Consider the following 20,594-nt stretch of genomic DNA (forward strand, 5'->3'; position numbering starts at 1 on the left):
AGTTGGTGTCCGTCGGCATCAGACGGCTTTTCCAGTCACTCGAACACCAGTCAGTTGGCGATAGCTGGTTGTGGTTCTGACAGCTTTGAGAGTATTTCAGTCACTTCCAGTCAGTCAGTCGGCACCAGTGAGTTGGTGACAGCCACAGTGCCTCACAGTGCCTCAGCCCCTCACAGCCCCTCACAGCGCCTCACAGCGCCTCAGCACTTCACAGTGTTTCACAGCTCCTAACAGCTGTCCGTCGGTTGTGTCTCCTAGCGTTGGGTGACGCTCAGACCGTTAATGTTCATTCTGCTCAAGACCTGCTCTTGGCTTACCTGATTCTTGAAGTCCCTGGTTCCTGGGGGTGACGACGTGACATTGATTGGCATTCGCGAGTGGGTGCACGGCAAGGCTTGGCGCTGGCAATGGGAAAGGCACGCTCACTCATTTCGCGACGTTTTCATTTGACGTACGATGACTTTTATTTGGTGAGCGAGACGATTTCTCTTCCCCCCCCCCCCCTTGAATGATCTGCTGGGTCCCCTTGTCTCGTGATTAGTTGTTAAGTAAGACATAGAGATAAGATCTGTTCTTTGTCCCTTTTCCTATCAGTGCCTGATTGATTATTTATTTGCTTGCGAATATTTTGATTGCTTCGAATTAACTTATTATTACCTCACGAAAATAAATAGTTCTTTCTATTTACTTATTTTCTTATGAATAAATTCCTTTGTTGACATTCCAACCTGTCCGTGCTTGTCCTTTCCTTCCATTGAGCCAGCATTGTCCGAACCTATATAGACTGGGAGGTAATTACCACACAAATTGACCTGTAATAGTTGGCATGCACCAGCGGTTAAACGCTCGACCGCCCTAATTAAGATCTAATCAAGATAAGATTGGTGCTTTGCTGAGGGCATGCTTCCTGTTCAGGTAACCACGTGACCTCTCGTTAAACGGCAAAATTAGACGGACACTGGAACTCGTGGTTAACTGAGTGGAATTCGGGTTCTAAAGCAACCAACCGCACCACGAAGTTAATCGTGAGTGGTGGCCCCAGGTCTGGCTCTTCCGAGGACATAGGGGATTAAACGACCTCATAGTACACTCGGTACCCGTGACCATAACAATACTTTACCCTTTTAGTCCTTTGAAGACACTTTCGACACTTTACACCCTTTAGACTCAAAGACCGGATAGACCCTTTAGACCCCAACTACTATTGGAATGCACCTTTTGTACCTTGAGATCCTCACAGACCATTCAACTATCAGACCTCTTAAGACCATTAGGACCCCTTCAACACTTTTGACCCTTGAGGTCCACAGACTGCTTAGAGACTTGACCCCTTGAATTTAGAGACATTTAGACCCTTTTAACCCCTTAAACCTTTTCAGACCCTTTAGACATTTACAGTGTCTTCAGAAAGTAGTCACACCCCTCAATTTATGTCACATTTTGTTGTTTTACTGCCTGAATTTAATATGGATTAAATTTAAAAATTTTTTGTCACTGATCAAATCCACACAAAATACCCCATAATGACAATGTGAAAACATATTTTTACAAATCAATTAAAAATGAAAAGCTGAAATGTCTTGCATCAATAAATATTCAACCCCTTTGCTATGACACTCCAAATTAAGCTCAGGTTCATCCAATTTCCTCTGATCATCCTTGAAATGTCTCTACAACTTGATTGGAGTCTACCTGTGGCCAATTCAATTGATTGGACATGATTTAGAAAGAAACACACCTTTCTATATAATGTCCTGCAGTTGATAGTGCATGTCAGAGCAGAAAATCCACCATGAAGTTCAAGGAAGTCCATCACTTCCGGTTCTAGGTTTGGAGCATCGGCAGGTTCTCTCAGGGGTCTCTGCCGACTTTCTCAAAGTTAAGTCTCCAGTCGATTTTTGTCCCATTTAACTGTTTTTTTTTCACCTACATGATACTGTGTTCCTAGTTTGGTTTTGTTTGAAAAATCGTGCTATTTTGTGAGTTTTCGTTGACCTTATCTTACTGGGTCCCTTGAGGCCTACCCATCCTTCCCCTCCAGGTGTACAATCGTTTTTATTTGTATTCTCTCCCTATTACCTTAAATTCCTATTTTCCACACTTTCCCAACACCCCCCATCCCTCCCAACTAAACACTGTTTCTTGCCTTAAATTTAAAGGGGGGGGGGGAACTACCTTCCTCCCTGCATATCCACGAGACCAGATTCCTCCTCCTTCTCCTCCTCCTCCTCCTCCCGACACACCATCTTTCTTCTATTTGAGCTGACCCACTCTCTCCATTATCTTCACAATTTCCTCCTACAACCTTCTAGTCCTGAATCTTACCTAATCCTCAAAACTCCATGTAAAATTAATAATTTCCCTTGTATCCTTTCGATCTATACACCTCCTGCAACCACGTGTCTCTCCACCCTCTTCCTGATATTTTCCATCGACCCAGCAGCTTCACTCTGCGTTTACAGTTCCAAACTCACCATACACCTCCACGATTTTACTTCAACCTTCTCTTTTCTGAATGTTATGCAATCCTTATTTAAAATTAATAATAAAATAAATTCACTTTTGACTATACAGATCCCAGAGCCCCGTGCATCCCCCGTAACCACACGATCTGCTTCCACCCTCTGCGTTTACTGATCCAAATTCACCATTCACCTCACGATTTTTTCTACAAACTTCCCATTACCTAATCTGATAAACTCTCTCAAATAATAATAACAAGCTCAAATGAGCTAAGATCCTCGTCCTCTTAGTGATGACGTCATAGTTATCAGTTATGTATCAGGTATTCGGTGTATTATCTCTAATGCCCTATTCGATTCCATCTGAAGTATTCAAAAAGCTTCACCGCAGGCAGGTCTCACTCTCTCACCGCAGGCAGGTCGGTGGTCTTTCTGTCTTCTACCGTCTCCTCTCCGGTCTCGCCCCCCACCCCCGTTGCCCTGTCTGTTATTTGTCCCCACCATATTTCCGCAGGGTGCTCAAGGTTGGCCAACAACCCTTCAATTCTGACAAAGTGGAGAGCTTGCTGTCAAACCTCGACTGAGATTCTGCAACCATTCCAGATGGCATCAGCCCACGTGTACTAAAAACCTGCTCCTCTGCTCTTGCTCACCCTCTCTCTGTTCTTGCTCACCCTCTCATATGCTCAACGTCATCTGCCATCTGCTTGGAAATCAGCAATCATTACTGCCCTGCACAAAAAAGGTGCAAAAACAGATCCATGCAACGACAGACCAATCAGCCTTCTCCCAATCATCAACAAGGTTCTGGAATCCACCGTCGCTTCAGACATTAAATCCTTCCTCTTCTCCAATGGTTTCATTTCCGATCAGCAATTTGGATTCAGACCAGGTCACTCTACCCTGGATATTCTGCTTCTGTTTTCCCAACAATGGATGGAGGTCCTCAATGCCAGGCTTGAAATTAGAACCATATCCCGAGACATATCGCGTGCCTTTAACACGGTCTGGTACCCTGACTGCTCACCAACCTCTCTTCCTGTGGTATCCAAGGTCATCTCCACTCATGACTCACAGACTACCTCTCCTATCGCAGCCAATGTGTGGCCCTTAATGGAGCTCTCTCATCCTTTCTTTCTGTCCATTATGGAGTTCATCAAGGCAGTGTTCTGGGCCCTGTTCTTTTTCTGGTTTTCATCAATGATCTCTATGACTCTGAAAAATCCTCTTTATCTCTTTGCTGATGACTCCACCATCTTCCATACCATCTGTCATCCCTGAGACTGGCAAGCAGCAGCTACTTTGCTCTCTGCTGATTTGGGTAAAATCATAAACTGGTCCAACACGTGGAACATGTCTTTCAATCCTGACAGATCTCACACTCTCAATATGTCTCTCAGAAAGGACCGTTTGTACTCTCCCCCCCCCCCCCCATATACTTTCTCAACAATCCTCTGGAAGAAGTCCTTTCTTTCAAGCTTCTGGGTCTCACCATCTGCCATGATCTTTCCTGGGAAAGCCATATTTCCAATCTGGCCTCCAAAGTCAGTCGCCGACTGGAAATCCTCGGTTGTGCAAAGTCCTACCTCGACCCACATGAGCTCCTGGCCACATACAAAGCTTTTGTCTGCAGCCTGATGGAGTACTGCTCTCCCCTCTGGGCTGATGCTCCTGCCTCTGATCTTTCTCTGCTTCACGAAGTGGAAACCAAGGCATTTCGGATCATTGGTATCTCCCACGATGAGGCTAAGTCTTTGGGCCTCTCACTCTCTCACCACAGGCAGGTCGGTGGTCTTTCTGTCTTCTACCGTCTCCTCTCCGTCTCGCCCCCCCACCCCCATGCTCTGTCTGCTATTTGTCCCCACCATATTTCCGCAGGGTGCTCAAGGTCTGCCAACAACCCCCGTCTTGTAAAACTACCAAAATCACGAATCACTGCTCACTTTCACACTTTCATCCCTCTTTTTTTTCCCGCCTTTGGAATAAACTCCCTCACTCTGTTCAATCCCATTCTTCCCTCCAGGCCTTCAAAACAGCTGTTCTCCACCACCTCTTTCGTCCCCTATCCAAATCCTCGATATTTCTGCCCCATTAATCCACCCCAAACCCACCTCCTTCAAATTCCCTGCTTTCCTTCCAGAAAGTCCCTGTAGTGCCCATCTTGTATACCCCACGTCCCGAACCGCATCCCTCTCCCTTCCACAGATCTCTTAATGTCTCTGTTCCTCACTGTTTTTGTCCTTCCCACGCCCCTATTGTCTCATGCCCCCTTGCTGTGTGTTTGCTCTTATATGATCCTTGTGAAGGTATACAAAGAAAGAGGGGAACTGTCCGAGGAATTCCGAGATAGAATTGTGAGGTGGCATAAATCTAGGAGAGTATAAATCAATTCCTGGAGTGTAAAAAGTTCCCTAGAGTGCAGTGAGCTCCATCATTATGAAATGGAAAGAATATGGAACTACCCACGCTCTTCCTTGAGCTGGCCGTCCAACCAAATTGAGCAACCGGGCAAGGAGGACCTTGGTCAGGGAGGTGACCAAGAACCCAATGACGACGTTGATAGAATTACAGAGTTCCTCAGCTGAGATTGGAAAACCTGTCAGAAGGACATTGGTCTCTGCAGCACTTCACAAATGTAGGCTTTTTGGGAGAGTGGCCAGACAGAAGCCACTCCTGAGAAAAAGGCACATGACAGCATGCCTGGAGTTGCAAAAAGGCACGTGAAAGACTGAGAGCGTGAGGCAAAAGATTTTGTGGTCTAATCAGACGAAAATTGAACTCTTTGGCCTGAATGCAAAGCGCGATATCTGGTGCAAACCGAGCACAGCTCATCGCCCATCTAACACCATCCCGACCATGAAGCATGGTGGTGGCAGAATCATGCTATGCAGATGCTTTTCAGTGGCAGGGACTGGGAGTCCTGTAAGGATAGAGGGAACAATGAATGGAGGAAAATTCTTGAGAACCTGCTTCAGAGTGCAAAAGACCTAAGATTTGCGTTCCAACGGAAAAATGACCTGAAGCATACAACCAAAGCAACACTGGAATGGCTTCAGAACATGAATCTTTGAGTGGCCCAACCAAAGCCCAGACTTAAATCCCATTGAGAATCTATGGAAAGACTTGAAAATTTCTGTTCATCGACACTCCCCATCCAACTTAACAGCGTGAGCACATCTGCAAATAAAAATGGGAAAAAATCCTCCAATCCTGATGTGCAAAGCTGATAGACATATCCAAGAAGACTCAAAGCTATATTCACTGCTAAAGGCGCTTCTACAAGGTATTGACTCGGAGGGTTGAATACTTTTTGACGCAAGACCTTTCAGCTTTTTATTTTTACTTAGTTTGTCAAACATTTCTAAAGACAAGAAAAAGAGCAATCGGAGATTGCAAACCCTCACTGGGACTTCATTTGAGTGCTGTATTTTTTATTTATTTATAGATTTTCAGGTAAATCCAATATGGCTGCCAAACCATATGACATATGTGTGACTGGTTCCTCATGGAAAGGCGGTCATACGTGTAAAGTTTTGCCTCGATCTTTTCAGCCATTTCAGAGAAGATTTTTGAAATTTTTTTTAAACAATATAGCTGCTGAATCACGTGACTGATGTCATGATTTTTTTTTTTTTGTGGACCATTTTATCCCGTGATGACCCTCAAAAATTTTCATACTGATCGGATGTGGTGTTCTACATATACAATTATGATGTGACGGAAAAAAATCACTTATTCCCCATGAGGAGTATTTGCTATTTGCTAAGTTTCAAAATTTTCCTTGGTGCAGTTTCAGAGATACAGAGGTTCAAAGTTTTTCCGTTTTTCCAATATGGCTGCCACACCACATGACCTATGACATCATAATTATCATTAAAACATTCTACATGAGTACTCACACCAATGTTAATTTTGTCTCAATCCAACAAGCAGTTGTGGAGAATAACGCAAAAGTTATTTGCAGACAGACAGACAAACAAACAGATAAACGGACCCAAATGCAATACCCTCTCCTCTGGCGAGGGTCATAATAATAATAATAATAATAATAATGAAAAAATGCCATGGGTCAGGGTCAGGTGTCCAATCAAAGCGGGACGTCTTGGAACCCGGACATCACTGCCAAAAGTTATAAAGTGTCAGTTCTAGTTTTGTCTATTATTTATTATGCAACACACCAGTAGACAAACACCATGCACAACACACGACACAAAACTACAGAAACACCACACAAAACATGTCATGGCGAGGGTCTGCAATTACTGATTGCTCTTTTTCTTTTTTCACTTTGTCGTGATGGGTTATTTTGTGTAGATTGATGACAAAAAAATTGTCAGTAGCTTCAGTAGCTTTTAGGAACAGTAGCTTCCTGAAAATGCCTATAGAGTATGCAGCTAGATTATCTCAGTTCTACCGCAGCTGGCTGGAGAGCAACAAGTGTCTAAAGAAGCTTGGGGTCCAAAGAGACCCCAGTTCACTAATCTCAGGGTATTGTTAATGTTTCAACTTTTTCTCTTATTTGTTACTTATATGATGTTATCAGAGTTTTTTCAGAGAATATGCATTCAACATTTGTGTTTCCTCATGTTGAAGATGGTTGACACTTATGAGCGGCTGAGGCAAATGCTTGATGAGTGTTTGTCTGATAGTGAAATGGAAGATAATATTGGGAGTGAATCTGATGATCTTGAAGTCAATGAGTATCTCACTCAGACCCCAGTATAAGTCTGGAAAGTGAAGATTCTGAAGAAGAACCACCACCACAACAGACCCCACAGAAGCAGACCAGACGTGATGGATGGCTCAGCAAGGACAAGGCGACTTGGTGGGAGGAAGAAGATCCTAGTTTGAGAGTGCGCAACCATGCACATAATGTATTCTCCAGACCAAATTGGCTGAAAGGTCCAGCCCTAAATGCACAAACACCTCTGGAATTTTGGACTCTCTTTATTGGGCTAGAAATATTAGATATATTGGTGACAAACACAAACATGCACATCAGTGATGAAAGAATGAAATATGCTAAGCAGGCCAGCAATAAATTCACACCTTTTTGAAATGAAAGCTTTTCTAGGGCTGGTTGTGTTGACAAGTGTTTTTCACAGCAACAGAATGAATCTGGAGGATCTTTGGAAGACATACGGGACAGGTGTGGAAGTTTTCAGAGCAACAATGTCATTGCAGCGTTTCAGGTTTCTTCTTGTTTGCCTGAGATTTGATGACAAAACAACTCGCCCTGAACACAGATTCGTTGATAAACTTGCCCCTATTAGAGATCTTTTTGAAAAGTTTATTGACAGTTGTGTGAGGAACTATTCTCCCTCTGAGTTTGTTACAATTTATGAGATGCTTATAGCTTTCAGGGGCTATGTATTCGTTTTTTTGATGAGATATCCTTTGTATCCATTCACGCGATTGTTGAATTACATGTATACAAAGATAAATTAACAATCAAATTGAAAAATATAATAAAAATGATTTTTTTTAATTTGGGGTCAAGCCGCACCCCAGTGCATCAATGGTGTTCAAAATGTCATGTTCATTAACGCAGGGTGAGGACCCTTCAGACTTTTAGACCCGTTAAAACCTAAACCTTTTTAAGGCCCTTTAGACCCTTTTAGACATTTACATCCTTTTGACCCCATTAGACCCTAACTACTTTTGGAACGTACTCTTCAGACCTTTAGAGATCTTAGAATCCTTATGACCCTTTAAACCCCACTGACTCCTGACACCTGTAGACCTTTTCAGACCCTTCAGACCCCTTAAACCCGAACTGCTATTGGGACCTACCCTTAAGAACCTTTAAAACCTTAGACCTTCTAAAACCCTTTTGACCCTTTTAGAAATGTACATCCTTTCAACCCATTTGACCCTGACTACTTTTGGCATGTAACCTTTAAACCTTTATATCCCTTAGATCCCACAGTCCTTTAGACGGCTTATGACCCTTTAAACCCCCATAGACCCTATAGAAACCTTGAATCTCTATACCCTTTGACATTCAGACTGTTTAGACTCCTTCGACCCTTTTAAACATTTTAAGACCCTTTTGCCACTTTCAACACTTTAGACCCCTTTAAAACCCTAATGACCTTTCAGACCTTTACACCCTTTAGGCACATTAAACCTCTTCGACCTGAAGACAATTTAGACCACCTTAGATCTTATTCGTCCTTTTATGACCCTTTTAGTTGTTTTAAGACCCAATGAATACTTTAGACTTCTTTAGTAGCCCCATAGACACGTTAGACGACTTTTGACCTTTTATACCCCTTTATGGTGTCAGAGGGTTTAAGGGTCCTTTCACTGGACAAAAACGAATGGGATGTTTTTCATCAATTCAGGACCCGCTCATCCGACAGTTTTCACTGCACAAATACAATTGTGCTTCAAAGCCTTTCCGCTCCATGGGCCCATAATTTTTCCATCAAATCAAACTAAAAAATCAATTTAATCACCTAATGCACCCCAACCACGACCGCCCTCCATCGGGGGATGAGCATCTATTCTATTTGGGACTATTCATCATTATTATTAGCAGAAACACCTGCTCCCCACAGGAGCAGCCAGGGGGGTTGTGTTTTTATTCTCATTCAAATTTGTAATTCAAAATACCTCTTGCTGCATAATTGCAAACACCTCACTGGACTGGAAAACATGGGGACAGGAATATTGTACTCTCAAGGGTGGGGATGTGTAATACCCTTTTCCACTTGGAACAACACTGCACAATACACAATTGGTGAAGAATCACTTTGAAAATTAAATAATTCTCGGATCTTCACCAAAATCGAATCATTTCGTCATGGTCACACCCAATCTGTCCACTAAGTTTCATCCAAATCCGTCCACAACTTTTTGAGATATCGTGCTATATATCGTTTTTGGCCCTATCTCTCAATGGTGAAGATTCACTTTAAAAATTATAGTGTACCATTAATGCTCTGAGTGGATGTTCTGGGCGCAGTTCAGAACGGTTGCTGATGCATCCTAGGAAGCCTGAAGCTTAGGCTCTCTGTGAAGCTTACAGCTGCTGTAAGCTTATATCACTCTGTGAAGCTCGCTGTGTTATATAGCTTGTACTGCGTGGTGAGGTTCATACCTGCAAAGCTTACATCATATTGTAAAGCTTATACTGCATTGCGAGGTTCATATCGAGCCACGAGGCCATCTGTGTGACCAGGCGCATTCTATGTTTTATCTCCATACAACCACTACTTGTTAAGGAGGATTAAAGTGGTCAGTATATCTCTCCATGTAGCTAATTGTAAGACTTCATGAAGTAAGAAAAATTGAAATGTATTTTGCATGCGTTTTCTTGTAAACGCATTGCACGGCATGTTCATTCGTGCCATTTGCATAACGTATTTCACCCCCATTTGAGGTCAGTTTCCTGTTAGTTTCATTGTATTTGATTTATAGTGGAACTGTAATGCATTTCTGGAGTATTCTTACAAAACAACATAATTCCTTTACAGTTTCATGGAGCTTTTAGGAGCTTTCACGGAGCTTTTTGGAGCTTAACCAAGCAATTAAAGAACTTTCTCAAAGCTTCTTTGGGAAGGAATAAATGGCCAAAGGCTTCTGTATGAACACTACTCCTTGTGTCCATATCTGCCTATGACATCCAACGAACCTGCGATACTACGAGCACGAAACCCCTAACGTCAGAATAGTGCTTGCTGCCATTATAAAATCATATAGCTCAATGAAGGTGGTTAATTTTGGCACGTTCTTAAATCTTTTGTTCACTCAATATAATTCTCCAAACAGTAGAAAGAGATAAGTTTAATACTTTGGAAATTTCACATGTTCTTGTGTATATGAGGCGCCACGAGAAGGAGTGATGTAAGGGACACATCGGCCATTTTGGAGTTAATGCTATATATCACTATTTTAACCCTTACCCTATCATCTGAGCCTATCATCATCATATCATTTAAAAATGTCGCTTACATCACTCCTCCTCACGGGGCCTCATATATATGGAGAAGGAGGGACCAAAGCCTTGCTTGCTTGAAGTAAATATGTAAAAAGGCTTCGTTATAAGACTTGTTATTTCTTCAAATTATCAGATTTCACGGAAGATCTTGACACTTATTTAGTCCAGATAATATCCGATCCTCATAGCTGAAATCATATTTTGATGATATACTTTAATTAGTCTGTGAGAGTAGATTGTGGAAAATAGCATTATGTAATGCATGAAATCGTTCCAAGCTCATAATTTGAAAATTATAGCACTTGCAAAAGTCATGTAAACAACGATTCGTAGCTATGATGAACAGGCATTCAATAATATGAGTGAGGAAAGTGAAGAAAAAAAACTTTGTCGTTAAGAAATCGTTGCGGCCTGTTCCAAGTCAAGGCATGGTTGAACAGGCCAAAAACATGGCAGCTTCAGACCCCAGCAAGGTTACCTAGGATACTCCTTAAGACCCCATCGAGAGTGGTGATCGAGGATGCGTCTGATAAACGATGTAATTAAATAAGGCTCTTATTTATCTTCCAAGGGTTGTTTTAATTAACCAAACACCCAATTTTCAGTCATGCACTTCCTTAGAGTTTTCTTAGTATGCATGCAAAGTTTCAGGCTGATAAGTTTCATCGTTTTGGAGTTATGGAGGAGACACACTGACATACACAGCCTGGTGTTGGCTTAGTGGTTAGGGTGGTGGCTTGGGATCCTTGGGTCCTGAGTTCAAGCCCTATTGGCCGCTGAATTGATATACACCAGGAGGTTGACTCAGTCTGTCATCCTTCAGAGGTCGGCAAAATGAGTACCAGTGTACTGGTAAGGGGGACACTGCATCAACTGCATAGCCGCGTCCCAACCAATGATGCAACCAGCAGCCACAGGCTGCACTCGATAGAGAGAGACTGACACGCGCGCGCGCGCACGCACGCACGCACGCACGCACGCACGCACGCACGCAAATACGTGCTTGGCTGATTATCGGCAATTTTTCGGGAATCGGCAGGTTGGAGTTGGTGTGATGACGAACTGCAGTATTTACTGCATACAACCAAGAAACCTTGAGTCGCTTCCACCAAAGAACAACGTTACATTTATATAGACATTTCAGGGATATGTTCACAAACACTATTCTTTGAAAACAGCTGCGCGTGATGGGTGGAAAAAATATTTGGCTCGGTAATTTAGAAAACACGTTAAAGCGGAAAACAGCTCAGAAATCGGGTATTATTTCACAACAACTCGCTCAGGATGACTGAGCACGAACCACTCGCTCAGGATGACGGAGCACAAACCACTCGCTCAGGGCGACGGGGAACGAACCACTAGCTCAGGGTGATGGTGCATGAACCACTTGCTCAGGGAGATGGAGCACGAACCACTCTCTCAGGGTGACGGAGCAAGCACCACTTGCTCAGGGTGACAGAGCACGAACCTTTCGCACCTTTAACTTTAAAGCCCATGACGAGCACATTTAACTTTAAAGCCAATATTCACCGCGCACATAGCAGTTCATGAAATATCATGAATTAATGAAATAACATGACTTCATCCGCAAAAGAGTTGCTGCTTAATGCAGAACAATCTTGCAGACATCGCAAAGTTCAACTGCCTGTGAAATAAACATTGCAGAAAATCTGCCATTTTACCTGCTCGTTTGTGCACGTGTCCCATGGTACATCGGTTCGCGGTCCGCACAAACCTTATAACTTTTTTTTTAATAACGTTCGTGTTTTTTTAAACCAAATTTGCTTTGATTCCCTGCAGAGGACCTCGCAAAATCTCCAAAAATATAGACACAGATATGGCAGGCGCTATGGATAGGCACTCCCTCTGGGAGATGGGGTGCAAGGTCCAGCAGTGAATGTATTAAATCATGTCGCTCATTGAAGCTGGTTCCCTGAAATAGATATTGCAGAAAATCCACCATTTGCCTGCTCATCTGTGCACGTGTGATGTGGTACATCGGTCCGGGATCCGCGCAAATGTTATAACCTTTTTTTAAAAAACGTCCGTTTTTTTTTAACCACATTTGCTTTGATTCCCTGTAGAGCACCTCGTGAAACCTCGTTAAACCTCTGAAAATACAGACACAGATCCGGCAGATGCTCTGGATACGCAGTCCCTCTGGGGGACAGGGCGTGAGGTCTTGCAGTGAGCGCATTAAATCATATAGCTCAATGAAGCTTTTTAATTTTGTTATGTTCCTAAATTTTTTGTTCACTCAATATAATTCTCCAAACAGTCAAAAAGATAAGTTTAATGCTTTGGAAATTTCACATTTTCTTGTGTGTATATATGGAGAAGGAGGAACGTAGCCTTGCTTGATTAAAGTAAATAGGTATATCTGCTTAGTTACAAGACTCGTTATTTCTTTAAATTATCAGATTTCACAACAGATTTTGATGCTTATTTGGTCCAGACGACATCCGATCCTCAAAACCGAAATAATATTTCGATGATATACTTTAATTAGACTGTGAGAGTAGATCATGGAAAATCGTGTTGTATTATGCATGAAATCACTCCAAGCTCCCAATTTGAAAACTTTCACACTTACAAAAGCGATATATACAACGATTCATAGCTATGACGAACAGGCATTCGATAATATAAGAAGGTTTGTAAGAAGGCTTAGTTTAAGAGATTGTCGAGATTATCGCATGTGCAGAAATGAAATAAAGCCACGAAGACTGACATATCTGGGCATTTATAAGCATTGCAATGTACCCAGCGATTTGTAGCTATGATGAACAGGCATTTGATAATAATATGAGTGAGGAAAGTGAAAAAAAACTTTATCATTAAGAAATCGTTGCGGCCTATTCCAAGTCAACGTAAGTTTGAGCAGGCCAAAAAAAACATAGCGGCTTCAGACCCCAGTGCGGTTGCCCAGGAAATGCCTTCAGACCCCAGAGAGCGAGGTGGCCGAGAATTGACTGATGAAGGATATAATTAAATGTGGCCGTTAATTATCTTCAAAAAGGGTCTTTTATTTAACCCAAACACACAATTTTCACTCTTGCATTACCTTGGAGTTTTCTTAGTATGCATGTAGTGCTAGGTTTTATGGTTTTTCTGTTATGCAGGAGAGACACACACACACACACACACACACACACACACACACACACACACACACACACACACACACACACACACACACACACACACACACACACACATTGTTACGGCTGTGGAAATTCGTAAACCACCATTCATAGGTGAGATAACTCTAAGTACATGTGTAGTTAGCCCCAAACCCGTTGTTTAGAGGGAATTTATGTGATTCATTCGGGCTGCGACGCTTTGAGATAGCCGTTTTTCTGTTATTCTTTATTTTGAACCAACCACGTCTCAACCGCCACCCTCACAACAACCACCACCATCTTCACCACTACCCCCGCTGACGAACGCCATCCTCCACGGTCCACACTCCGACGGTTTCCGCGTTGGAAACCGTCGAGAACGCAAGGAGGGAAAGAAGAAGGCACAACGATGGCATGTGGATTTTTCCCGCCTATTTTTCTCATCTGACTTCCCTGCACTTTTTGAGTGGAGGAAGAGCGATAGAGGTCAAAGGTGAGAAAAGGTGGAGCCCTCTTTTTGGGGGAATAATGCTCTGGCTCCAAGCCAAAAAACTGACTCCCTCGGCCCCTGGACGGAGCGGGGTGGAGGGAAAGCGTGAGGGTATGCCCCCTTCGAGAAGCTCGAAGGGAGGCGGGGCCGAACACGGGGGCGGAGTGAAGGGCGGAGCCCCGGGCTATTAAAGTCGGATACGGGCGGAGCGCTTTTGGTTGGTGCTATGGCTCTCTTGCTCCTCTTCCTGTCTTCCGGCTCGCTCGTCCTCTTCTCTTCGTGGTGGCCGCTGGCCTGGTCTTTAGTCGGGTGGTCCCGAGACCCCGCTGGCGGGACGGAGCGTCTGCCATTCCCCACACCGCGACCTCGAGCAACAACATTTCCCCCCCCCCCTTCTATCCGCGCTGGGATAGCGCCGGAAACTCCGTCCGTGGCGTCGGGCGGCCAACACGTGCCGGTGCGAGGCACGCCGGAGAGGACTCGCCTACCACGCCAGGGCACGGAGTCACGGCCAGGCGCGACCACGTCGACGGACATAGGAGAGGGACTCGACGGCCCAAAGGGAAGTCACCATTTCTTTTCAGGGTTTTTGTATGGATCTTGTGGCGCCGTGTCTTGTAAAGTAGAACTGTGTAAGTGTTGCCGTGTGTACGCGTATTCGGTTGTAACTCTGCGTCGTTTCTTTTGTTTTCCTGATATAGGTGCATTTTGACTTTGGCTGTGCTCTCCGTGTGTCGGAGATGCTCTCCGTGTGTCGCGTAATAAATGTGCATTGTGTGAACTGTTTTCCCGTTTCGCTTCGTCTTTTCTTTATTGACCCTCCATCCTGCTTCACGTAAAAGGTTTGTAGTGGGCTTAATACGCCCGATAATTATTAATCGGAACCGTCGAGGCCGACGATAACACCGCTCGGTTATCCCGACAGCACGGAATGGACCGCTTAAGCGGTTCGTGTCCGGAGTCGGCCTGCGGCGAGGTACGATCGCCCGTTCGACCATCCGCGCAGGTACTTAGGTAGATCGAATTTGGCGAGTGACCCTATTCTGCGCAGGTGGGCAATTGGCACGGTCGTGGTGGGGTTAAACCCCCCACCCGTGACTAGCTCCCGGCGTTGTTCCGAGAGGGTCATGACAGAATTGTCCGTCCGGTGGGCGAGGCGGCCGCCATTCGAGTCGAGCGGCCGATCGCATGCCGGCGGGCGCGAATTCACAACAAAATATATATATATATATATATATATATATATATATATATATATATATATATATATATATATATATATGTACACAGTATGTTGCCTGGGTTGCTTAGAGGTTTGGGTTTGAATTGCAACTTCGCTACAAACAGTCTCCCTGGTGCATCACAAGCAGGATGATGGATCAATGTGTTTGCCATCCCTTATATGGATGTTAAGCTGGATGTCCCATCTGCCAGCATTAGTTATTTGGTGGACGTTAAAGATTCCATGATTGTTCTTCGTGAAGAGAAGGTAAGTTATTGCTAGCACCTTGAAGAAATTCCAAATACCTGCCTAGAATGCAAGTAGCAAGTAGTCTGGTCTTTTTAGAGACTCCTTGACAAGAAGTTACACTGCTTACTATCTTAGTATTGTAGCTCTGTGGTTCAGCAGCTTCTGCACTGAAAAACAAATTGACCAAGCTCTTTGCATGTTTCATGTAAATGGCCTTATTCGGACAGAAGGGTAACCGACAATACACTGATATCCTATGTTATTTTGAAAGAGGAGAAATTATAAGGACTTCATGATGCCCTTCCATAACTCTCTTGTTCATATTGGGGGATAATTGCAATGCAAACAAGATGTGTATTGAATGAGTTTATGATATACTGTGATGGAGTTAAAAACAAAAACCTTCTCCCACCCCCTCTCCTCCAGGTGCTTATTCGAATGCAAGTGCCAAATAACCGCATCGGCTCATGTGTTTTTAGAAAGCCTTTGACACCAGGCCTAACGCGGTTTAGCTTCATGCCAAGGAGGTCCCAGCACATGACGTCATCACCAAGACTTGCACAATGTCAAGCAACAAGGTCCTGGGTAAGGCCAGAAGATCTTAAGTTGTTGATTTCTCATGGAGAGTTTTTCACCCATGATGAATATTTCATTCACTGCTGTTCAATGGCAGATGGCTGGTGCTCACATAGATTTTTTTTTGTGTGCATCATTTTACATTTCAGTTAGGGGGGTGGGGGATGGGGTTTCCTCCATGCTACTTCCCCCACACCCCACCAACTTAAGGCAGCGGTATTTGGGAATTCCAATTTTTAGCTTCTCGAAAGTAAACTTTTTGGCTGAATTACCCTGTTGCTATTTGATTTGAAATAACAACCCTGTTGGCATAGCATGGTGGTTGGGGATGGTTGTGAGGGGGGAGGGGGTGGGGTGGGTAGAGTGGGGTGAGTGAATGTGGGTTAGTGGAGGACATTTCAGGACTGTGATGATTTACTAACCCTGTTTCCTGTATTTGGCCTTTGCAAGTAGTAGAAGGTTTCCTGTGTGCTTTTTGATGTATTTTTTTCTTTTTCTTTTTAATTTTCTCTTGAGTCAGTTTGAACTCTTTGGGCTTTTCTTCAGCACATACTTCATTGTGACAACTATGGTAACTGATCCCATAGTAAAGGGGAAGTGGTGAGTGGAGAGAGGCATATTGTATTAATGTTTCACACCACATCTATGATTTTAATTAATTTTTAAATCAGACATATCAGACAGTACTGTACTTGAAGTCCTATTATGGAAAAGCAAAGGGATAATCAAAAATGCTCTGGTGTCCCTTTAAAGAATTTAGATTTGTGTTTTAACTTCCACTTATAAGATTTGTTTTGCTTACAATAATAAAAATGAAAATGCACCATGCAGTAAGTAGGCCTACTTAAAGTACTTTGAAAGCTTTTTAAAATTTTATTTTCTATGTTTTTACCTCTGCCACCGAAGGTGGATGGAGGTTATGTTTTCAACCAAGTCTGCCCACACGTCTGTATGTCTGTCTATGAGCAGGATATCTCAAAAGGTTATTGCTGGATTCGGACGAAACATGGTGGACAGGTTGGGTGTATAACAAGGATAAATTTATTTGATTTTGGTGAAGATCAGCATCTGGATCCTGATATGATAATGTTTACAGTGATTCTTCACCATTGAGAGATGTGGCCAAAAACGATATAGAGTACTGTACAGCATGATACTGTATTTCAAAAAGATCTGGCCTATCAGTGGGATACAAAATGTAAACTGTTCAGCCTGGCGGAGGTATGTGCTCAACTGAGTGCCGTTCTAGTTTTTGAGGCTTTTGCATTCAAATGTGATCCTGGATCATCCATTCTTCATTCCGTTATGGATCTTGATCCTGCTGTCTTGTTTATTTGAACTTGCTTGTCATTATGTCACACCTTGTCTTTTTGCATTGATTGGGTTGTTTAGTACCTTGGTTTACTTTTAACAAAACCATAGCACACTCAGACCCTCAAGCTGTTTCATATTATTTGACCCCATCATTCGTCATTTTGAGTTTCAACAAAAAATTAGACTTGTGTCTTTCTCCTTTTTTGCCAACCTGGTGCTACATTCCACTTGTGCTAAACGATGTTGAAAAACTGGCTGACGTACACCACTACCAGCATGCTATAGCTCAGGAGTGCCTTAGATGTCACTATAAGCTCTTTGATACACATGACAGCATGGTGACATGAACGGGCACCAAATCCGCTTCTTTTTTTAGCCGTGCCAAAAACAGATGCTGGACTTTGGCCTTGGGCTAAACCCATCTCCCATCCTGCCTTTCTGTACAACCACAGCATTTACCTTGCACTGTCTATCTGGGGACTGGTAAGACTTATTGGGTCAATGTGCTCATCTTCATGTTTAACCCTCATAGTGCATTTTTATTTGTTTAATCGGTGCTGTGAGTTGTAGTAATGGTCCCATTGGACACTTTTTTGGTGTTGTAATTACATCCATTTGATTGCTTCTTACTGATCATTACAGCAAGTTCATTCCAAAGTCCTCACACAACCTTACTGTGAATCGTTTTTCAGGTCGGGAAAGTTTATATATTTCTGCATTCGAATATCGTTTTTGTATCGTAGTGCCAAATTGTGAATATCAGCAAAAGAAAGGCCAATGAGTCCAAAGAATACTTGGTTTTCTTTATTGCCTTTAACTCGACCACATTAAATTCACCTTTGTTATTTAATGTTCACGTTTATTTACGAAATGTCAAATGTCATCATATTTTAAACCTCCAACCAGGTGGCATAATTTATTAGATGTCAACATGTTTCTGTATTATGATTCATTCTTGTAACCTATTTGTTACCCAAGTAAATGAGGGTGGATGAGCTGGAGGGGGAGGGGGGAGTGCTGCACTTGCTAAACGATATTGACTGCATTTAGTTTTCTGATGAGTATTCATCATGTGACACTTTGACATTGGTTGGGGGATGGGGGATTGGAGGGGGGGTTGTATAGGAACTGGACACTTCAACCTTGGATATGAAAAAAAAAGTATGTATATATATATATATATATATATATATTTTATATATATATATATATATATATATATATATATATATATATATATATATATATATATATATATATATGTTGCGGATGCGGGGTGGCGGGAACCTGACCCGGTCCTCGGTGCCAGCCCCACCACCGCCGTCTCCGGGAGTCTATAACGCGGCCGGCTCGGCGCAGGCCTCTGGTCACGCATCTTCAATCGTGATACCAACGTAATCCTGTACCTTACCAGTTGGGGAGATGGAACCCCAAGTTACAGACTGGCTTTGTCAGTGACCGAGCGGAGTCTCCCAGCCTGTAACCATTTTTGGTCTTGTATGCCAATCAAATGGATCGTTCCTCGACACGACACGCATTCATTCACAGCGGCAACTGCAGAAGAATTAACCAGATTTATTGGGGAACATCAGGGATCACAACACAAGCAATAAACACTACAATGGTTATACTAACTATCACTAACCCGTTCTTAACTAGGGGACCACGGTGAAAGGTTTCGAGGGGATTCTACGAAATATTCCTTATACAACACGTTCAAACAAACAGCATGCATGCAGGACAAGACAGAGTACTTCGTGATGGCTCATGGACGAGAGGACCGTGTCCAAAAGCACGAATATCACTCGTAACAAGCGGTGGTGTCCACGGGTTCCAACTCCCGCTCGAACGTGCTGCACGGCAAGATGGCAGCGCGGTATTCTTCCTCCTTTAGTCACCGCGTGCGCAGTCTCCACGCGCTCTGACCTCGTGTAGGGTCGAAGATGAGCCTCAGCTGATCTCTCTCACGGTCCAGCACACAAATCCCGGTCTGGCCTGTTCTCCATACAAGGCCCAAGTCGAGGTCCGAGTTCCACAGGCGGATCGGCAAACGTGACGCGCCGTTGCTGTTGGTGAGTCAGGACCGTCCGAAGGTCCGGCGTCTCCTCTCCAGCCTTCCCGCCTCGAAGCCTGACTCCCGCTTCGTCCTCTCAGTGCCTCTCTCGGTCGAATCACCGACGTGCAGGTCGGGTTAGCGTCTCTCCCAGCAGATCCAACACGGTGCCTCCTTCGTTCGCTCGCCTCGAAGCGACTCCGAGAACGCCTCGAGAACCCAGCCGTTCATCACACACAGCACTCCTTTGTTTGCTCGCTTCGAGACACGTGCACTCCTCTCAACCGCCTGCAGTCTTCAAAACCGCCAAAAACTGATTTGATGCTTCCCTTCTTTACTTTCCTTCGGCTCTTTTCCAACTGAGAACTCCTTTTTCTCTCGTTTCCTTTTTACCAACCCCCTCTCCAGACGACTCAGTGACCAAAGGCCCCGCCCCTTCGTGTCACTTCCTGTCCAGGCCACACCCCTTCCTCTCTTACAGGAGAGGAAAAAGCATCATCTCTCGTTCCACCACCGTATGAACAGAAAAACACTGTCTTCTACACCTCACGACACACACCTATCATCCCTTATTCCAAACAACCTTTCTAAACAGGCATTTAATGGGGGGATCTGAGCTAATCCTATTCTTAGTAATCCCATTAAGGGCCATTTCCGTAACACTACCCTCACCTTTCTCCCGAAGCTCTCCGAGTCTCCATCTGGGGCAGCCCACGGCAATGGTCCTGTCTAACGTACAGCGCAGATCTTCCATTTACTCTAACCCACAATATGGGAAGCACTTAACTCCAGAAATCAAAGTGTCACAGTAAGATTGGCATATCTCTATCCTAGTGTGTCGGGTCTCCAATCTAACAAACAAATTCACACTTTATGCACAGTACTTAACATTCTAATTATGGATTTGAACGGGAGGGCATTCAATTTTACTTTTAACACCACATTTGCATAGGAGTAGAACATTCAAAGGTTCAAAGTTCTTTCACGTGTTCGCTCCTTCATGCCCCCTCCCGGCAATATTGTCCATTCACCCCTGAGGGTTTCCACTCTTCGTGGCTTTATTGGCCTCTCACCAGGTGAGGTCAGTCGGCACAGTGGCCTAATCTCACAAAGAGTCCTTCGGCTCACTGAGCCCACAAAATGGCATGAATCTTCGGCCAC

General features: G+C 43.8%; 1 protein-coding gene across 6 annotated transcripts in view; it reads left to right on the forward strand.

Moving 5' to 3' along the window:
- LOC147024883 (uncharacterized) overlaps positions 1-20,594 on the forward strand; it is a 90,743-nt gene that overhangs the window by 13,349 nt on the left and 56,800 nt on the right. For 5 of the 6 annotated variants that reach the window (XM_085885239.1, XM_085885237.1, XM_085885240.1 and 2 more), the window contains one exon: positions 15,917-16,075. In XM_085885239.1, coding sequence (XP_085741365.1) covers positions 16,054-16,075 — 22 coding nt within the window. In that variant the 5' untranslated portion in view covers positions 15,917-16,053. Of the gene's footprint in view, positions 1-15,916; positions 16,076-17,762; positions 17,864-20,594 lie in introns of those variants that run through there. The other variant, XM_085885243.1, reaches the window with a different exon arrangement.

Source organism: Eptatretus burgeri, chromosome 6 (assembly GCF_056783735.1).
Source record: "Eptatretus burgeri isolate ZD-2024b chromosome 6, Ebu_testis_v1, whole genome shotgun sequence".
Classification (NCBI taxonomy): Eukaryota; Metazoa; Chordata; class Myxini; order Myxiniformes; family Myxinidae; genus Eptatretus; species Eptatretus burgeri.